Here is a 17,764-nt window from a genome sequence, read left to right as displayed (position 1 = left end):
CAGTTAATTATTCACCCAGCTAGAAGCGTAGAGAGCTCTTTCTTGCTTTAGTATACCACAACAGAAGTTCCCAGTGTTAAACCCTTTCAGCAATATACATACAGGCATTCTCCATTCCAGTGTGCAATTAAACAATTACACAAAATATCCCTTGAATTCTTTGCATCTATGGATGCAGCCTCCCTGCAGCAGCTCCTGGGTGAAGGGAGTGGCAGAGAAGTCCATTCCTTCCTGCCTTTTATACTCCACAGATGCCAGGAGGAGCCAATAATAGACTAAGAGCTCAGATTCAGAGACTTAACTATGAATTTGCATCTCTCTCCGTGGCAGATGAACCGGCAGTCCTGGAAGCCGAAGACCTGGACCGGAAGGCGATGCGGCTGGGAGGCGGCCTGGATCCAGACACCATCTCCCTGGCATCGGTCACAGCCGTCACCACCAATGTATCCAACAAGAGGTGAGCAGGCTGGCGAGTCCAAAGATTGTCGTCAAATGTCCTTTACTTAGATTAGGCTTATTAACATTGATGGATCACAGAACTGTAGAGTTGGAAGGGACCCCTGAGGGTCATCTAGTCCAACCCCCTGCATGGCAGGAATCTCAACTAAAGCACCCATGGCAGATGGCCTTCCAACCTTTGCTTAAAAACCTCCAAGGAAGGAGAGTCCACCCCCTCTTGTGGGAGTCTGTTCCACGGCCGAACAGCTCTCAGTGTCAGAAAGTTCGTCCTGATGTTTAGTCGGAATCTCCTTTCTTGTAACTTGAAGCCATGGGTTCGAGTCCTAGGCTCCAGAGCAGGGGGAAACAAGCTTGCTCCAGGAGGAGCGTGGTGTGCATCACTAGGGACAAAAGATCTTCTCTTTTCCAGAACCTGCTAAGCAGGGCCAAATTCATATATGGAATTCTGATGTCGAGGGGAAAGCTGTCCACCCTCAGCTTCCATCTGGCAAACATAGTGCTGATCTACCTTATAGGCATAGCTGTCAAGTCTCCCCTTTTCCGCAGGAAACACCCTTATTCCAAGCCATTTCCTGCTGCTATCCCTTACTGTTGATATCCCTTAAATTTCCCTTATTTCCGGGAAGAAGAGTTGGAGTCCAGGGATTCCTTGGGTCCCTGCCTTTCTCAGCCCTGCCTGCCTGCCTGCCTACCTCACAGGGCTGTTGTGGGGATTAAATGAGGACTAGGACCAGGGAGCTCCTTGGAGAAAAAGGTGGAATATAAATACCTAATAACAAGCAGACCGACAGATATATAAAGAAGAAGAAGATAAAATAGACGAATGTTTCTCGGCAACAGGTGCTCAGATTAAGCATTGCTGCCCCTAACTGGAGGCAGGGCAGAGCCAACCTGGCCAGAAGCCATCAGTGGTCCTCTCCTCCTGCATGAATTTGCCTAATCCTTTTCTAGAGCCATCCAAGTTGGTGGCCATCGCTGCTCCCTGTGGCAGGGAGTTCCAGAGGTTAACCGTGTGCTCCGTGAATAAGTGCATACTTTTCTATGCCCTGATTTCTCTTTCCTGGGAGCTCTTTCCTTATGTAAATTTATTTGTAGCTTGGAGGGATTACCGCGGCGTGGACTGTCCCTGAGAACCGTAGACTGTCCCCGGGACAGGTGAGGGTGCTGATCCCTTATTTTCAAATCCAAAACTTGACAGCTATGCTTATAGGGCTCTTGTGCAGCTTACTGAGATAGTATTTGTGATCTGCGCTGAGCACTTTTCGGACTGTGGTTATTCCCTTTTCCAGATCCAAGCCAGATATTAAAATGGAGCCCAGCGCTGGGAGGCCTATGGACTACCAGGTAACCTGCATATAGTCTCCCTTTCGTGGGGAGCCATCCCTGATGCAATTCTCTGTCTTAAGACACACACACACTGTTTGGTGAAGAAATAAAAGTAGTATTTCCTTGCATAATCTGGGTCTTGAAGCAGCAATTACAGTAGCCCAGGGGTGGCCAACTCCCAAGAGACTGCGATCTACTCGCAGAGTTAAAAACTGGCAGGGATCTACCCTCTTTTGTGGGGTCCGGGTCAAGGTTGTTGAGCTTTCCTTAGGGAGGAGGAAAGCCCAGTTTTTTTAAGGGTTCCAGTCAAAAATGTCGAGCTTTTTTTTAGGGGAACCAAACTTGTTGAGCTTCTTTCGGGGGGGGGGAGCCAGTGATCTACCAGTGATCTACCACAGACGTCCAGTGATCTACAGGTAGATCACGATCTACCTGTTGGACGTGCCTGCCTGAGTAGCAAAATGAAGGCAGGTTTCTAACTATTATCTATGTTATAAAAGTAAAAAAATAAAAAGCAGCCCTGTATAGGGAAGCTTTTTATTGTGCAATGTTTTATTAAGTTGTTTTATATGTTGGAAGCTGCCCAGAGTGGCTGGGGCAACCCAGTCAAATGGGCAGGGTAGACATTTTATTACAAATTATTATTATTATTATTATTATTATTTCAAAAATGGTGTCTGAACTGCAGAGCTCAGACATGCACGCATGGTCAGCTTGGAAGCACGATGAAGAAAAACGAGGCTGACCAGGCAGGAAGGAAGTATGCAGTGTTACAACTTCCTGCCAAAGCAGACAAAGGAAATGATGTCACAGAGTCCTCTCTAGCAAATTTGACAGGAAAGCTCTCTGACCCTCAGGCCCTTTATGAGCCCGTCTGGCAAAACACAAATTGTTGGTTTGAGTGCAGTAATGCAACACAGCTCCCTTTAGGGACACAGCGAGGAGAAGGAATAAAGGAAGATGGCGCCTATGAAGTAGTGGGTGGACATAGCAGACGACACGGTGATTCTCCAAGCAGCTCTCTTTATTCTCAGGCTGGGACAGAACTGAAGGGCTTGGCTAGCCGGCTTATATAGTACAGTGGTACCTCAATTTACGGCGATAATGCCTTCCGAACGCGCCCTCGTAGGTCGAAATGTTCGTAAATTGGAGGGTGCTATCTCCGAAGGACATTTTTTTCCCCGTAAGTCGAGAAAAGCGCATTAAAAAACTCGTAAGTCGAGGTAACGCGCCGCTGCCTTCCCTTCGTAAGTCGAAAAATTCGGAAGCGGCAGCCATTTTTTTTCCTTCCGTAACTCATTCGGAAGTCGAAAACATCGTAAGTCGAGGAAGTCAAGGAGTTCGTAAGTCGAGGTACCACTGCACTCAGTAACATGCAACAGTAACAACTCTCTCTAGCTACCCAATCTGTGAACGGCACTCCCAACCCTTCATTTGCATGTGGACCTGAGTGAGAACTGCAGTCTTGGTGGGCAGAGTGAAACTATACACACAACCCCCCTAGCGGCCTAGGGTGAGAACTTCAAGACATCACAGCGCCAAACTCTTGAGTGGCCCGGGTCACGGCCAACCGCCTCTTCCTTCTCCGACCAGGTCAGCGTCACGGTCATTGAGGCGCGGCAGCTGGTGGGGCTCAACATGGACCCCGTGGTGTGCGTGGAGGTGGGGGACGAGAAGAAATACACGTCCATGAAGGAATCGACCAACTGCCCCTACTACAATGAGGTGAGGTCTCTGTCTGTGGCTGTGGGTCCCCCCACTCATCCTTGATGTAGGTTCTTGAAGCCCATGTCAGAAGAAAAAGTCCTTATGTAGGTTCTCCGTCGGTAGCAGAAAACAGCAGAGGCCAACCAGAGAATATTGAGAAGCTAAGCAGCTAGTAAGCCTGATCTTTATTGAACTGTTGCAACAGGGTGCCCGTTCCCCACACGCGGGCAGGGATGGCGCATCCATTTAGGCGAACTAGGCAATTGCCTAAGGCGCCAAAATGGAGGGGGTGCTGGCCAGGCTTGGTTGGGACGACGGGCTAGGCAGCCCCGTCTCGTCCATTGGGGCTGGTGGCGCACCGCGCCAGGGTGCCAGCCCCCCAGGGGTGCCCCCGCGAGCCTGTCGGCATACCGGGTGCCCTCTCCCCAACCAGGGCGGGCGGGCGCTGGCGCACCGGCGGCACAACCGCTGCCGCCCATGCTGCTCCCGGGCAGGCTGCGAGCCACCCGCCAACCCCGTCTTCGAGCGGGGGGTGCCGCACGGCCCCGCCGGCGGCCTCCCCCCGCCCCCATGAGCGGCTGGGTGCTTGCGCCGCCCACGCTCTCTCCTGGACGCCCCAGATGCATGGGGGCGCCGGAAGGATCGCCGCACCACGGCGGCAGATGTGCCTGAGATGGCCCGGGGGCTAGCAGCAGTTTGACAGCCATCTGTCAGGATTGCTTTGATGGTGTTTCCTGCTTGGCAGGGGGTTGGACTGGATGGCCCTTGTGGTCTCTTCCAACTCTAGGATTCTAGGATTCTATGATTCTCTGCTGTAGCGGAGACGTGCTGCTTGCCCCCTACACCACCACCCCGGCTCCCGCTAAAGCAGGCTTTGGCGGGGGGCGGGACGGGTGAGCAGCAGCTTCTCAGATACAGCAGAGAAACTGCTGCTTGCCTCTCCACCATCCCCACCTCTCGCTAAAGCAGGCTTTGGCCGGGGAGGGGTGCCAGAAGGTGGTTCGCCTAGGGCGCAAGAAACCCTAGCGCCGGTCCTGCACGCAGGAGGAAGGAGAACCCTGAACAATGGTGCACAAGCCCTTATATAGACTTTTGAAATTGCCCACCCTGTAGCCCAAGACCACCCCCCAAAACATCATACATCACAAAAGGAGTGGTATACAGCAGAATCCTGTCTGGCAGGATACCTGATAATGGTCACTGATTGCTATACCTGGGCAGCCTGGCCATTCTTTTGTGATGATAAATACTTAATTCCTGAAACAAAATTTAAAAAATCCTTCCAGTAGCACCTTAGGGACCAACTAAGTTTGTTCTTGGTATGAGCTTTCATGTGCATGCACACTTCACACGAAAGCTCATATCAAGAACAAACTTAGTTGGTCTCCAAGGTGCTACTGGAAGGAATTTTTTTATTTTTTTTATTTTGTTTAGACTATGGCAGACCAACATGGCTACCTACCTGTATTTGGCAGTGGAACATTGAGATTCTAGAATGATATACATTCGTTTTTTGTTTTTAAAATTCATGTTCTTTCTTACCATGGCTAATCCCTGACACCCCTTTTCTCTCTCCTTCCGCCCTGCTCCCAGTATTTTGTCTTCGACTTCCACGTTCCCCCAGACGTCATGTTCGACAAAATCGTCAAGATATCGGTGAGCAAGACTCTCTGCCTGCTCCCCTGTCTCCGTCGGGGTATTCCTGTAAACTGGCCAGTTTTGAGATAGAGAATCAACAGCTTAGGAGAAGGCAACCTGGAGAGCTGGAACAGATGCAGATGAAAAAAATGGGGTCCCGTTTAAGAGAAATACCTGATGCTCCAAACCATAGCTGTCAAGTTTCGGATTTGAAAATAAGGGATCAGCAGTCTCCCCTATCCCGGGGACAGTCACATGTCAGTGGTGGGCGGAGCCAGAAGCAAAAGTGGGCAGAGCAGCAATGTAAACTCCAACCGGGCTCAGGCTTGGAGCGGAGCAAAGAGGAGGGCAGCCATGTGCTCCGCGCGATGGAGCCCCATCGTCTTCTTGTCTGATCCCATCAAAACAGGACAGGAAGCAGCAGCTGCTCAAAGGCAGCCAGGCTCCGCCCACCAGCTAACCCTATTGGCCGGCTGAGGGGCTCGGCGGCAACGGATAGGGGCCGATGCAGGGGGAGGAATACACCCCCCTGTAAGCACGGGAAACGGCTCCCACTTGCTTTGAGGGCTGAGGCTTTTCTCTCCAAGTAGGCGAGGTCTTCCCACCCAGTCCCTGGCCAGCAGGGGAGGAGCTGCGTCCATTAAAAACGGGAAATTTAAGGGAAATAAAAAATAAGGGAGAGCAGCGGGAAACTGCTTGAAATAAGGGAGAATCCCGGGGAAAACAGGATACTTGACAGCACTGCTCCAAACCAGCGTGTGAATCAACTCTAGGGCACGAGAGGCTAGAGATTCAACCCCCAAGAAATGGGTTCAAACACCGTTTTATCTAACACACATATTTTTGCAAGCAATTTCCTTTGCAGCATGTTCATTCCTGGATGTTTCTTCCACTGATGTATATAGGATCGTGCGTGCTTCTCTCCAATGTGTGCATTTCTGTACTACATCGTTTTGGTTGAGAACGGCTATTGCAAAATTCAGAGGAATGTGACTCTGAAAGGGCTGTGCACTGGCTCTGTGCGCAAGATCTCAAGGGACTGTCTGGGTTCCTGCGATATCTTGTGCGAACATACTTAATCTCCCACAATGTACACGCCGAACAGGCCTTGCCCCACCCCCACCCCAGCAAGGCAGAGAGCTTAAAACATCTTTCCGCACCAGGTCTGCTTAGGTTATCCAGCACAAAAAGAGTTTTTAAGCTGCCAGCATTGCTTGCTGGGCTCTGGGAGTGTGGGAAATTCCCCCTCTCTCTCCGCCTCACCCACTAGGGTTTGGATATATGCAATTACCCGGTGTACATGTAATCTTTGGCACCAAACCTGCATGTCAGATATACCCTACTGGCCTGAATATAAGTCTCAGCCTTCCCCCAAATTCCAACCGTGAAAAGATAAAGTGCGGCTTATATTCATGACCTTATGGTATGCAGCCAGGAGCGTGGGGCAAACACTGGCAAAACGGCGCCCTCCCCATGCGTAGTCCCCCGTCCTCTCCCCCAAGGTTGGAAGGGAGAGAGCGAGGTGGGCGAAAGGCCGCTGGCAACACAGCACAGCTCCCACCCCCCTTGCGCCCAGTATGCAGCCAGGAGGAGCAAGGAATGGAGTGGCTTATATTTGGAGGGGGGTTTCTCTTTCTTCCCCCCTCCAATTTTAAAGGTGCGGCCTATATTCGGGTGCGGCTTATATTCGGGCCAATACGGTACTACGCTGGGTACAGCTTGTGGGATTTGACTTTCCTCGGTGGGTAATTCAGTTTAGAAACAGCATTCACACAGCATTGGACCACCTTGCTAACTGAAGTGAATTCCTTCATTTACATCCAGCCTATCAGTAACAAACAGAAAGAAAGAAAGAAAGAAAGAAAGAAAGAAAGAAAGAAAGAAAGAAAGAAAGAAACGTGTAGCATTTAGGGGACGCGGGTGGCACTGTGGATTAAACCACAGAGCCTAGGGCTTGCCGATCGGAAGGTTGGTGGTTCGAATCCCCATGACGGGGTGAGCTCCCGTTGCTCAGTCCCAGCTCCTGCCCCCCTAGCAGTTTGAAAGCACATCAAAGTCCAAGTAGATAAATAGGTACCACTCTGGCAGGAAGGTAAATGGCATTTCCGTGCGCTGCTCTGGTTCGCCAGAAGCGGTTTTGTCATGCTGGCCACATGACCCGGAAGCTGTACGCCGGCTCCCGCGGCCAGTAAAGCGAGATGAGCACCGCAACCCCAGAGTCATCCGCGACTGGACCTAACGGTCAGGGGTCCCTTTACCTTTACCTTTAGGTGCCTGTTTATCGTATTCCTCAGAAATGTCTGCTGCGAGGCACAAGGCAGGCTCCTTGCTAAACCTCACCTCCAACTCTCTCCCCCCCCCCCCCATTCTTTAACCTGAAGGTGATTCATTCCAAAAACCTCCTGCGCAGTGGAACCTTAGTCGGCTCCTTCAAAATGGACGTCGGAACCGTTTACACCCAGCCAGGTAGGTGGCAAAAAGATTTTTTTTCCTGGTTTGGAAGGCTGTTCTCGTGCTGTCAGGACGGCGGAAGTAGCTGTGGGAGAAACTTCTTGGCGGTTCAATGTGGAGCCTGGTGCCAAATTTCCAGTTAGCCAAATTTTATTCAGAGAATCATAGAGCTACAAGGGACCCCGAGGGTTCCCTAGTCTGGTCCCCTGCCATGCAGGAACACAGGGCATCATTTTAGCTGCTCATTTCTCCAGTCAACCACCTTCTGCCACCCCAGCACCTCACCATCTCTTCATCCAACCACAGTCCTGGGAAACACTTACTCAAACCACCCCCCCCCTGTATGTGCAGAGCCTTCCCTGCACTTTATCTGACATTGTTTTTGTGGGAATGTTCAGGGTGGAAGGAGAGGATATATTCTTTATTAATATCCTTCATAACTTGCGCTAGCAAGTTCCTTTACTTAGCAGAGTTTACATGCACAGCAGATAGCTGGTTGCAGGCTCGTGTGAGCCTCTCTCTAGTATACAATTCAGTCTGTCTCAGATTGAAGTGAACGTTCCTGGTAAATTCCCTTGAATCCCTCTTAAAAGGATAAAGACGCCACAATCTTATTCAAAGTCAATAAAATAAGTTTACTTAAATCAGTTCACAGTTGGCTCCCTGAAGGCAGACTTAGTTACAAATACAGTGGAACCCCGGGTTACGCACGCGATCCATTCTGGGTCGCCATGCGTAATGCGGGCGTGCATAACTCGAACCCACGTAACCCCCCCCAAAAAACCCGGAAGTTGCACAATTCGAGAGCTTCTGCACATGAGCGAAGTGCACAGAAGCGTTCTGCGCATCCAGTGGTCATGCTCACTCCTGCACGCTCCGGAAAACACTTCCGGGGTGCGGGAGTGCGTATCCCGAACGTACGCAACACGGAGTGTAGGCAACATGAGGTATGACTGTATGTACATGTGGATCTACCCCATATGGGGGAATAATCCCAGTGCTTCTGCTACCTGAGAGCTAGCAGAGCAGTCCTAGCTAAGAGCTGGTCAAACAAAGAAGGAGGCCAAAAAGAGAGAGGTGTGCTGTGTGACTCGTCCTTTTGTTACCTGGACAGGTAAGGTCACACCCACTTTCTATCACATGCAAAAAGAAGGATGCTCCAGCCAGGAGGTACAGAAAGTTAGACCAAACATCCCCTTGCATGTCCACTCTAGGAAAACAAGGAATGTTGTATTTGACTGCTCCCAGTGGATTACATCCCAGTTTTTCACTCTAACATTCAGCCGCTAGGATCCTCCTAACCTGGTTCATGCCACTTTTGTGCTCCAGCCACACCCTTTGCAGAGTGACATGATCCTCACTGATAATGGGTTTCACACAAGTCTGCCCATCCTCTTTGGTGGGTGCCATGGTGGGCTGGTGTCTCCCCTGGCGTCCCGGGATCCAATGTGGGAAGTCCCAGGGACTGTTTCCCAGGCAGCAATGGGAGTGTAATGAAGCAGTGGTTCTTGCACCAGTCCGCCTGGGGGAACGAAGGTGCCAGGCTCTGTCGAGATGCTCAACTTGTGGGAGATCCTCCCCTCGCCTCTGCCAGCCTCGCAGGGTCTCATGGTGGCTCCTTGTCTTCTCCCCGCAGAGCACCAGTTCTACCACAAGTGGGCGCTCCTCTCGGACCCGGAGGACATCACCGCAGGGCTGAAGGGTTATGTGAAGGTGGACATCGCCGTAGTGGGCAAAGGGGACAACATCAAGACGCCCCACAAGGCGAACGAGACGGACGAGGACGACATTGAGGGGTGAGGAGAGGAGAGGAAGGGAGGAAGGAGAAGAGGGGAGAAGAGCGGAGGGAGGGGAAAGGGGGGAAGGAGGGAGAGAAGAAGAAGAAGAGAGAAGAAGAAGAGTTTCACGCCTTTCACTCCCCTTAAGGCAGGGGTCGGCAAGGTTTACCTCACCTGGGCCAGTTCACTCCAGCGGAGATCCCTTTGTGGGCTGGATCGTGCGGTGATTTCCAGCATTTGCGTCTGCGCAGACATGATTTCTGGTGTTTGTGAATGCGCAGATGCAATTTCCAGCACCGCAGAAGCGAATCCCTGCACCGCGCTGCGCCGGTTTAGCGCAGTGCGCGGGGGCTTGGTTCGGGGGCGGCTTGTGGGCCAGTTAAACGACCCCCGTGGGCTGCTTGTGGCCCATGGGCCTTGGGTTGCCTACCCCTGCCTGAAGGAGTCTCAGAGCGGCTAACATTCTCCTTTCCCTTCCTCCCCCACAACAAACACTCTGTGAGGTGAGTGGGGCTGAGAGACTTCAGAGAAAGATGACTAGCCCAAGGTCACCCAGCAGCTGCATATGGAGGAGCGGAGACGCGAACCCGGTTCCCCAGATTACAAGTCCACCGCTCTTAACCACTACACCACACTGGAGGAGGAGGGGAAGACCAGAGCAAGGAGAGGAAGGGAGGAAGAGGAGGGGAGAGGGAGGAGGAAAATCAGGAGGAGGGGGACAAGAAGGTGGAGGGGGGCCTGACTGGTTTTGTCACTCACCTTGGGAAGGGATAGCCAAAGCTGAAATTCAGTGGCTGGGGTGGGCTGGGGAGCTGGGTTTCAGTAGTGATGACGAGCAAATTCCTCTCAACGCAATCCAAATCTGCTGTGAGCTGTGCTCAGAGAGATAGCATTGCATAGTGGTTAGAGCATCGGACTATGACCCGGGGAAAGAGGTGGGTTCGAATTTCCACTCAAGTCACGTGAAACTACCTGGGTGTGACCTTGGGCGCCAGCCTCTGCCTCTCTCAGTCTACCTCACAAGGTTGTTGCGGAGCTCAGATGAGCAGGAATAGGAAGGAATTGTCTTAGAGGGAGAAGATGTGCGAAAGTGACATGGAGCAGAAATAGGCTGGTTTTCTTTGTTTCTTAATTTATTTCATAAAATTTATACAACTCTTGACTAATAATAATAATAATAATACCCCGCCCATCTGGCTAGGTTTCCCCAGCCGCTCTGGGTGGCTTCTAGCATATCTGAAAAGAATGAAAACCTCAAGCGTTAAAAACCTCCCAATACAGGGCTGGTTTTAACTTCTGGTTGGGCTTGTTTAAACAATAATGGTTTTAGCAGGCACCTGCCTGATATCAATAGGCAGGCAGTTCCGAAGTGTAAGTGGGATTTGAGTAAGAACATCAGTGGAAAGTATGGTGGAGGTATTTTTGTGAAAAAGCCAAGGCACAGAATATTTATAATATGCAGGAAGAAATGGAATTTGGGGAAACCATGGAGGGACAGAGGGGAACTCCTAGGTTGATTGATTTACTGTCAAATTTCTATAAATAATTTTGAAATATAAAAAAAATAAAAGAATGAGTTCTTACAGATGCGAAATGGGTGTAATTTTGCACCTGCAGTAATGCCTAGAGGTCGAGGGGGCGCCTGGGGGGGTTGTGTAAGCCGATCCAGTAGGTTCTAAGTTGTTACGGGAATCGTGCTGCAGCTTCTGAATTAAGCACCAGGGAAGCCCCGCATCAAGGCCATCCTGGAGCTATTTCATAGAATCACAGAATCATAGAACCGTAGGGTTGGAAGGGACCCCAAGGGTCATCTAGTCCAACCTCCCCTGCGATGCAGGATTTTCCCACCGCAATTTCCCCATCGCCCGTATTCAGAAGGGAACTTTAAACGGAGCTCTTGCGGGGAAACTGGAAGGCGAATGGGAAGCAAAAGCTACCTCTGGGTTGCAAGGTTCCGTGATTGGATGTGGGAAGAAGCAAAGTTCTACCCCAATGCCACCCCGACGCCAACCCCACGGTGTTGACTGTGTCTTGCAGGAACCTGCTCCTTCCCGACGGCGTCCCTCCGGAGAGGCAGTGGGCTCGCTTCTACATCAAGATCTACCGGGCAGAGGGTCTCCCGCGCATGAACACCAGCATCATGGCCAACGTCAAGAAGGCCCTCATTGGAGAGAACAAGGACCTGGTGGACCCCTATGTCCAGGTCCTCTTTGCAGGACAAAAGGTATATTATATAATATAATATAATATACAATGGCCAATCTGGTGGGACCCAACAGGACTTGTCATCTCAAACACTTGCAGGTTGGTGATGGCCTGAGTGTTTAGCCCCAGAATCTGCTTTCAGACCATCTGTCAGGGATTCTTTAGTTGTGATTCCTGCTTTGCAGGGGGTTGGACTAGATGACCCCTGGGGATCCCTTGTATGATTTGAATATGTGAGACTATCTACTTCCAGCAATGTACAGACGGAAAATAAATAGTCCATTATTCCCCTTCAAAGGGTTAATTAAGACGTCAAGTGGGGAAATGATATGCCATTGATACCTCCCTGCATGCCCCCTACACACACACACACACACACACACACACACACGTGAAAAGAATCGAGGGGTCTTGGTGGACCACAAGCTTGACAAGAGTCAGCAGGGTGATGCGGCAGCAAAAAAAGCGAATGCTATTCTAGGCTGCATCCACAGATGTCTAGTGTGCAGATCAAGGGAAGTTATAGTACCACTCTATTCTGCCTTGGTCAGACCCCCACTTGGAATACTGTGTCCAATTCTGGGCACCACAATTTAAGAAGGATGTCGATATCCTGGAAGGTGTGCAGCGGAAGGTGACCGAGATGATCAAGGGTCTGGAAACTGAGCCTTATGAGGAATGGTTGAAGGAGTTGGTTATGTTTAGCTTGGAAAAGAGGAGGCTGAGAAGAGATAGGATGGCCATCTTCAAATATCTGCCAAAAGCTGACTCATGATACATGGAGTTTTCAGCTGCTCTGGAGGGTAAGACCTGAACCATTGGATCCGAATTACAAGAAAGAGAGATTCCCACTAAATCTTAGGAAGAGCTTTCTGACAGTAAGAGCTGTTTGACTGTGGAACTGTCTCCTTCAGGACTCTCCTTCCTTGAAGGTTTTTAAGCAGAGGTTGGGTGGACATCTGTCGGATTCTTTAGTTGTGATTCCTGCATTGCAGGGGGTTGGACTAGATGGCCCCTGGGGCTAATAGCTAACTCTACAAATCTATTATTCTATGAAATTGTAATCTCCTGCTGTGTGGCTCAATCTGGTTGTGTTCTGGGACCTTTGATCACCCTTAGACGGCCACTGGCTTCTATTAGATCATTCCCAGAGGGTAAGGCTATCAAGGGATGCAGTTCCTGAGGGCCATATGGAACCTCCAGCACCAGGAGCATCATACCTTTGGATGCTAGTTGCTGGCAAACAACAGTGGGAGAACGTGGTTGTCTGCGGGCTTCCTGGGAACATCTGCCTTTCCACTCTTGGAGACAGGATGCTGGGCTAGAAAAGACCTTCAGGTTTTGGCCCGCTGAGGGTCTTCTGGTGTTCTTATCTCCTTATGTCTTTCTCAGGGGAAAACTTCGGTCCAGAAAAGCAGCTACGAGCCCACGTGGAACGAGCAGATTGTCTTCACGGAAATGTTCCCCCCACTGTGCAAGCGCATCAAGGTCCAGATCCGCGATTCCGACAAGGTCAACGACGTGGCCATCGGGACCCATTTCATCGACCTCAGGAAGATCTCCAACGAAGGAGACAAAGGTGAGGTGAAGCACGAAATGAGTGCCGTTGTTTTGCAAAACAAAAAAACAACACAGCATATCCGGGATAGACTTAATATTAGGTTGGTCTAATTTTCTTTTTAAGCCATGCAATCTGGTGGCGGCTATGGCCTCCTGCGGGAGCGAGTTCCACTGGTTAACGATGCGCTGCGTCAACATTGACCTTCTTCCCTTTGCTCTGCTGCTCTTGGCCAGGCTTCCTGCCCACGTTTGGCCCTGCCTGGGTGAACATGTACGGCTCCACACGCAACTACACCCTGATGGACGAGCACCAGGACTTGAACGAGGGCTTGGGCGAAGGGGTCTCCTTCCGTGCCCGCCTCCTCCTCAGCCTGGCGGTGGAAATCTTGGATACCAGCAACCCGGAGCTCACCAGCTCCACCGAAGTCCAAGTCGAGATGGCCACGGCAGTTGCCGACGTAAGTCTCTGACCCAGCCAGATGGGCAGGGTATAAATAATAAAATTTTCGTTATTATTATCATTTCCTTGCTAGTTCTGATTTATACTGTGGCTCCTTAAGCTCCCCTGCAAGGGTAGCAGGGAACACTAGGTTTCTATGTACTTCCTTCCCCTGGTATTTAGCTCCTGACTTGCGAGTTCCTGCAAGATTTGGATCCCAGATGGAGCATCCTTATTTCTCTCAGTTGCTTTAGTTAAATAAATGGGCCTTACTTATTTCTTGCATTGCAAGGGGCTGGACTAGATGGCTCCTGGGGTCCCTTCCAACTCTACAGTTCTATGATTCTATACCCTCTCCTTGCACATCTGCCGAATGTGCCTTGATGCTTTGTCAGTCAGGGTTCCCTCTAGACGGGTCCAGCAATTTCTTCTTAGGTCCTTTTGTTCTAATAATTTTTATATATATTTTTCCCATATGCTAAAAATTTATTTCCTTATTATATGATTCTGAAAACCTTTATGTACCTTTGCTTTTTCATACCATAAATATGCATGCCATCCAAATCTGTTATCACGTCCTTCTAAATCTAAAATATCCCCATTTCTCAATATTATCCCATCCCGGATCCAGCAAATACAGGCTGCCTCATAATATAGTTTTAAGTCGGCAGGGTGAAACACCCACCCACCCACCCACACTTGTTAGTAGCAATTTATATTTTATCCTTGGTTTCTTCCCCTGCCAGATGAATCTGGAAATATTTTTTTGCCATTCTTTAAAGCATCGAGTAGCGCCTATCACCAGGATCGATTGGAATAAAAATAACATTCTTAGCAAGACGATCATTTTAACCACTGATATTCTTCCCCAGAATGATAAATTCATTCTACCCCAAATCTCCAAATTCCTAAGTTCTTCCTATGTCCTTCTCACACCCCACAGAACTGCACTGGCAAGATGGACGAGTTCTTTCTCTTTGGGTCCTTCCTGGAGGCCACCATGATTGACAGGAAGAATGGAGACAAGCCCATCAACTTTGAGGTCACCATAGGTTGGTATGGCTTCATGAAGGGATGGGGTGAGCAGCCCCACCAAGGAGGGGTGTTAGCCTTCTGGGATGCTGTGCGCACGGAACTGTGAACATTCAACACCCGTTTGCGGCAAATAAGCTCAGTCCTTTACAGCAGAATGCAGCAGAAGCAACTGTGGTTGGAACAGTAACATCAAAGGTTTTATTTAGAAAGCAAATAAGAGAACAACAAGGCAACTCTCACATCCATCTTCTTCCATAGTCAGAGCATAAGGAAAACAAGAGCAGGGGAGCAGAGAGGTGGGGAGAAGAAGAAGAAGAAGAGTTTGGATTTGATATCCCGCTTTATCACTACCCGAAGGGGTCTCAAAGTGGCTAACATTCCTCTTTCCCTTCCTCCCCCACAACAAACACTCTGTGGGGTGAGTGGGGCTGAGAGACTTCAGAGAAGTGTGACTAGCCCAAGGTCACCCAGCAGCTGCATGTGGAGGAGCGGAGACGCGAAGCCGGTTCCCCAGATTACGAGTCTACCGCTCTTAACCACTACACCACACTGGGAGAGCAAGAGGGAGGAGACATTTAAATAGTTCCCATCCTCATACATCAATTAAGTAACTAAAGGCAACCCACAACATTATGCAATGTGAGAATGAGACATTACAATACTGACAAGAGCAAAATGTGTAACAAAATGCGCAAAATGTGGCATGGGAAGAAGAGCTTGGGTTCTCTGAGGACCAAGCGGTATCACAAATCAAATCTGAGGCTTCTTCTTCTTCTTCTTCGGCAATCCCTCGTAGCTGAGTAAGATTGTCTTCCATAAACGCGGTCTTAACAGCGGCTCCCTAAGTGACCGTGGAGGCCAGTTCTGGATCCACACGTCCTTCCACAGTGGGGACATTGGTTTCCGGGTTGGAGTTGATCATGGCGAGGGTTTGCCAAGCGTGCCTTCCTCTTAGCACGTTTCTCCCTTGCGTCCTGAGTTCGAGCGTCTTCAAAGCCCAGGACACCTTTGGTCAAGGCTGTTCTCCAACTGGAGCTCTCGCAGGCCAGTGTTCCCCAGTTGTCGGTGTTTATGCTACATTTTCTTGAATTTGCCTTGAGAGAGTCTTTGAACCTCTTTTGTTGACCACCAGAATTACGTGCTGCCCTTGACTCAGAATATTCCTGAACCGTGTATCACAAGATCCTAGGGTTACATAGTTCAAAATGTGTAAACCCAGACACAAAAGTTACGAGGGCGAAATACCGGCTGTGTCCGGGGAATTCTGGCTGTATGGCAACCCTAGTTCCCTCAGACTCTGCCGTCCCATGGTGATTCCGTCCCTTTCGTTTCCCCCAGGCAATTACGGCAATGAAATCGACGGGATGTCCAAACCCATCATGAAGAAGAAGAAAGACAGCGGAGGAGATGGAAACGAGGAAGAGTCTCAGCTGCTGGAGAACGAGAGTGACGAGGAAAGCACAGACGACGGGGAGTTTGTCTCCATCTCCTCTTCTCCACCTTTGAGGCCTTTGATCACCGACAGGCAAGCGGAAATTTGGCCAGTCCGGTTGACGAGAAAAACCTTATAAAAATATTTAAAAATTCATTCCAGTAGCACCTTAGAGACCAACTAAGTTTGTTCTTGGTATGAGCTTTCGTTGGTCTCTAAGGTGCTACTGGAAGGAATTTTTTATTTTGTTTTTACTATGGCAGACCAACACGGCTACCTACCTGTAACGTGAAAAACCTTGCTGTTGGAAAGGGAGGTGGAAAGAGTTCCCAGAATTTCTCCTTACCTCCTTGTGTCCTTAGGTCACCACACAGTATGGTCCACCGAGGGCAATAGCGCTGAGCTGACCCCAAAGGACTCCCCTGCAGGGTTGGTGGGCCGATTTAATGCACACATTTATTCAGATGAGAACGTAGGCTCTTTCTATGTTCTCATCTAAATAAATGGCCGTCTTGCCAGATCCACGGCGGTTCTTTTAAAATGAGATTCAGAAGCAGCACAAAACACAAGTGAGTGAGAAGATTAAAGATTTTTTTTAACAGCAAGCAGTATATACATACCAAGCAAGTACTTCAATCTGCCACTTGGAAGCCCTCAAGAAGCGGTGAATTGACTCCCCCAGGTAGCCTCAGTTTGCACAGCCCTGCGGCCGATCAGTCCGTGCACGAGCTTCTCCAAAACTCTGCTCACAACCATCCAATTTATAGCTAGATAGCCTGTGTGGCTTGCCCAACTGGCTACGTCCACATCATTCATTACAGTGCTACCTTGGTTCTCAAACTTAATGCGTTCCGGAAGTCCGTTCCAAAACCAAGGTGCGCTTTCCCATAGAAAGTAATGCAAAATGGATTAACCCGTTCCAGACTTTTAAAAACAGCCCCTAAAACATGAATTTTACTATCTAGCGAGACCATTGATCCATAAAATGAAAACAATAAACAGTGTACTACAGTCACACAATCAATCAATCAATCAGTAGCTGAACTGGGTTCCGCACAGTCACAAAAACAAAACAAATTGAGCCGCGAAAACAAAAATGCAAAATAAATAGTGAAAACAGAAAGACCTCAGCATAACACTCCAAACAGAAGTGTGGCACTCAAATCGGAAGCATAACACTCAAAAAGGAGCACATTCGGCTTCTGAAAAAAGTGGAACACTTACTTCTGGGTTTGCAGTGATTGGGTTCCAAGTTGTTTGAGTACCAAGGCATTTGAGAACAAAGGTACCACTGTTCTGGCTCTGTGCAGATCATTCATTACTGGCCACATGCAGATTATTCATTAGCCACCCCCTCCCACTGCCTCACTTTCTCAATTTAGGAAGGGTAACCAGGTCAGATCACTAACTCCTCGAAATACCATTTATCTTCCGGATAGATTGCCCATACAATGGCTCATCTAACTGTGGCTAGCCAAATATTTGTAAGAAGTCTACAGGGAGTGTTTGAAGGAGGCAGAGACCATTTGGCAGTAGACTGTCTCTGAACTTAGCAGCTTCCTTGAGAAGATATCATGGCTAACAGCCTGTGATAACTTCTCCAAAAGCCAGCTAAGCCAGCAACCGTCTCCACATCTTGTGTCAGGGAGTTCCGTAGGTTCTGAACAGTTGCTGCCCCACCGCAGCCCCTCTCAGCTCCTGAGGTTTACCGCTTGCTTCTCCCCCTACTCCCAG

The 17,764-nt window shown here is 49.6% G+C and overlaps 1 protein-coding gene across 1 annotated transcript in view; it reads left to right on the top strand.

The window, feature by feature from the left end:
• The window catches only part of OTOF (otoferlin), a 175,177-nt gene that overhangs the window by 103,763 nt on the left and 53,650 nt on the right, over positions 1–17,764 (top strand). The window contains exons 7-17 of the mRNA XM_033145224.1: positions 331–457; positions 1,749–1,803; positions 3,379–3,510; positions 5,086–5,148; positions 7,512–7,596; positions 9,218–9,377; positions 11,397–11,583; positions 12,957–13,143; positions 13,359–13,582; positions 14,507–14,615; positions 15,937–16,123. Of these exons, the coding sequence (XP_033001115.1) occupies positions 331–457; positions 1,749–1,803; positions 3,379–3,510; positions 5,086–5,148; positions 7,512–7,596; positions 9,218–9,377; positions 11,397–11,583; positions 12,957–13,143; positions 13,359–13,582; positions 14,507–14,615; positions 15,937–16,123 (1,516 nt within the window). The remainder of the gene's footprint in view (positions 1–330; positions 458–1,748; positions 1,804–3,378; positions 3,511–5,085; positions 5,149–7,511; positions 7,597–9,217; positions 9,378–11,396; positions 11,584–12,956; positions 13,144–13,358; positions 13,583–14,506; positions 14,616–15,936; positions 16,124–17,764) is intronic.

The sequence above is a fragment of the Lacerta agilis genome, chromosome 3 (genome assembly GCF_009819535.1).
Source record: "Lacerta agilis isolate rLacAgi1 chromosome 3, rLacAgi1.pri, whole genome shotgun sequence".
In the NCBI taxonomy this organism is placed as follows: domain Eukaryota; kingdom Metazoa; phylum Chordata; class Lepidosauria; order Squamata; family Lacertidae; genus Lacerta; species Lacerta agilis.
The sequence above is the reverse complement of the archived record's forward strand: the minus strand, read 5'-3'. Positions and strand labels throughout refer to the sequence as shown.